The 2753-nt window shown below is 38.6% G+C and overlaps 1 protein-coding gene across 1 annotated transcript in view; it reads left to right on the forward strand.

Moving 5' to 3' along the window:
• The window catches only part of zgc:101540 (hsFATP2a_ACSVL_like domain-containing protein), a 10741-nt gene continuing 7988 nt past the window's right edge, over nt 1-2753 (forward strand). The window contains exon 1 of the mRNA XM_024280736.2: nt 1-566. Within this exon, the coding sequence (XP_024136504.1) occupies nt 23-566 (544 nt within the window). The 5' untranslated portion in view covers nt 1-22. The remainder of the gene's footprint in view (nt 567-2753) is intronic.

Genomic DNA, 2753 nt, shown 5'->3' on the forward strand with positions numbered 1-2753 from the left:
CGCCCCGCGCCGCACCGAGCGCATGAACTTTGTCACAAATAGAGAAGCTGCTCTGCGTCCTGCGTGCGCGCTGCGCCCTGCTGCAGAAATGACCATGTGGTTCACGGTTCTGGCCGGGCTGGTCGTCCTGTCGTTCTCATACGTGAAGGCGTTCTGCCCGCACCTCCCGGCGGACTGCGTGTACATCCTGAGGAGCCTCGGGCTGGGCTTCAGGCTGCTCAAGTACAGGAAAAGGAAGCCCATCTACAGCGTCCTGGACTGCTTCTTGGATGCGGTGAAGAGGCACCCCGCCAAGACCTTCCTGCACTTTGAAGGGCGTGAATATTCCTACGAGGAGGTGGACAGGCAGAGCAACAAGGTGGCCCGAGCGCTGCAGGCTGAAGCCCGGCTGAAGGAGGGGGACACCGTCGCGCTGTTTCTACCCAACGAGCCCGGCTTCGTGTGGACTTGGCTCGGTTTGGCCAAACTGGGCTGCCCGGCTGCTTTGCTCAACTTCAACATCCGATCCAAGTCCCTGCTGCACTGTTTCTCCTGCTGCGGGGCCAAAGTCATCATCACCTGCACAGGTGAGACACTGTGTTCACACTGTTAATGATCTGTCCCATCAACACCTATGTAAAGTTCAAAGTTCAGCAGGAAACTCTGTATCCAAGTTGCGCAACAAGTGGATGTTTTTTACGCACGGAAACATATTTAAAGATTCAAAAAATTGTATGTTTTTCTGAACATTTGTCATTCAAAAACACACAAACCATCCAAAAGCTAAGATTGAATGAGCTGCTTGTGCTTCTAGTTCCCATTCAATCACATGAAACCCCTCCTGCTCTGATGGTGTGACTCCAGAGGAGCCTGACCTCTCTTTTAGGCTTTAATAGTATTAAGTTATTAACATTACCTCCACCCTGTCTGACTGCAGCATAAACATGATCCTCTTGAGTCATTACTTAAGTGCATTCAGTTTTTGAATTTGATCGAAATTCTAAAAACTTTTTTTAATGGCAATTTTTCTATAAAGATTTTAGCTGCTTATTTCCTAAAGTTTGGAGCTAAATGAAGGCATCATCATACATTTGGGTATAAGTGATGAACATTAAGTTAAATGTGGGTTTTGAGGTGATGCTTTGACCTTTTATCTGACTGTGTCAACATCCCTCTGACACAGAGAGCTCCAGCTGATCACAGAACATCAGGTTTCCCAACCAGCTTGAGGGAATTTTTAATGGGTCAAAGATCAGTTTTGGAAAAGTGGACGTGCAAGATTATTATTTATATCAGAATTTATCATTTTGGAGAAAAAAATGTATGCTTTTTGGAGCATCGGTGGGACAGAAATTTATGGTTTCTGCACAGCCAAGGATCCTGAACACCCTCTTTCTCTCGCCATTCATACAATTACCACAAGCCCTTTTACTATTTTTTACACAATTCCATTTAATTAGAAAGTTCAAATTTCTCATCAAGGTTAATCTTACCATGTTATATAAAAATAATTTTATTTATTACAAAAAATGTAAGGTTATTATAGCCAGTCAGCTCAGATCAATCCCAGTTAGGACAAACTATTTCACTATTATCGTTATTATGTGAGTTATTGTCTGGTAATACATAGAAGACTAATATAAGGACAATATGATTTTTGTAGTAAAAAAAATATTGGAGTAATAAGTCAAGTTGAGTTTAGAGAAAGTACAAATTTGTTCTTTAAGTCTAGTCTTTTGACATTTGAAAACGTATTAGAACTGCAAACCTTGTTAAAACATGTTTAAAATTAAAAACAATGCCATGCATTTTACAAAAGGATTTTACTTTCAGCTCTGATAATCTCAAAGTGCTCATACTATTTTAATGTTTCTTCTTTTATTGGTGTTACACTTTGGAAATCCACAGCAGAATGACATAGAAAGATGTCCTAAATTAAAGAAAAAAATGGATGGATCAAATTTGAAAGTGAAAGTAAAAAGTATTAATTGTCTTTCTTTTTACTTCACTTTTTTAATGGCAAGACCATTTCAAGAAGATATTTGTTTATTTAGATATAAAAGTAAAAGCTGAATTTTATTCTTCAAACTTCTCCCTTCCAGTCATGGAGTTGTAAATGTATGTTGTGTTCATGTCTTTGTATTTTTGATGCTTCATAAAAGGTAATAAAGAATTGACCGACAGATACATCCAGGAGTGTTTGGTGCGATCCCTCTTGCTGAGCCAGTAAAAGGCGACTGTGGAGAAGAAAACTCAAACTTCCAGCAGAGCTCTTTGTAAGAGTGACCATCTGGTGTGACCCGTTCGGGTTATCCTAAAATGCTTCTGCAGATTTCCTTATTAAAAAAGGTTTTTGGTATAGCCCAGGGGTCAGCAACCTTTAACAGTAAAAGAGCCATTTGGGCTTGTTTTCTACTTATTAAAACTTAGAAGGAGCCAAATAGTCTTACTTTAGCATTTAGGAAATTTGGATTTGCATTCATGGCCATCTTTTTTTTTTTTAAATAAATATGAATTATGTCTATTTTTTAGCATGAACAAAAGCCAAAATATAAGAAGAAACACAAAATGGAATTAAAAAATATATATATTTTTACTTTTTACCTTTAGTAGAGCCCAAATTAGCAAAAAAGCTAGCTTGTTGCTTAATTACTATCTGAACTCCAAGTTAGCATAAAATTCCTCAGTAAACTAAATCAGCCAAAAATGTTAGCATGTTGCTAAAATAAAACCTAAACTCTAAATTAGCCTAAAAACTCAAGTAGATAACAAAT

This window comes from Oryzias melastigma, linkage group LG6, assembly GCF_002922805.2.
Source record: "Oryzias melastigma strain HK-1 linkage group LG6, ASM292280v2, whole genome shotgun sequence".
NCBI lineage: Eukaryota > Metazoa > Chordata > Actinopteri > Beloniformes > Adrianichthyidae > Oryzias > Oryzias melastigma.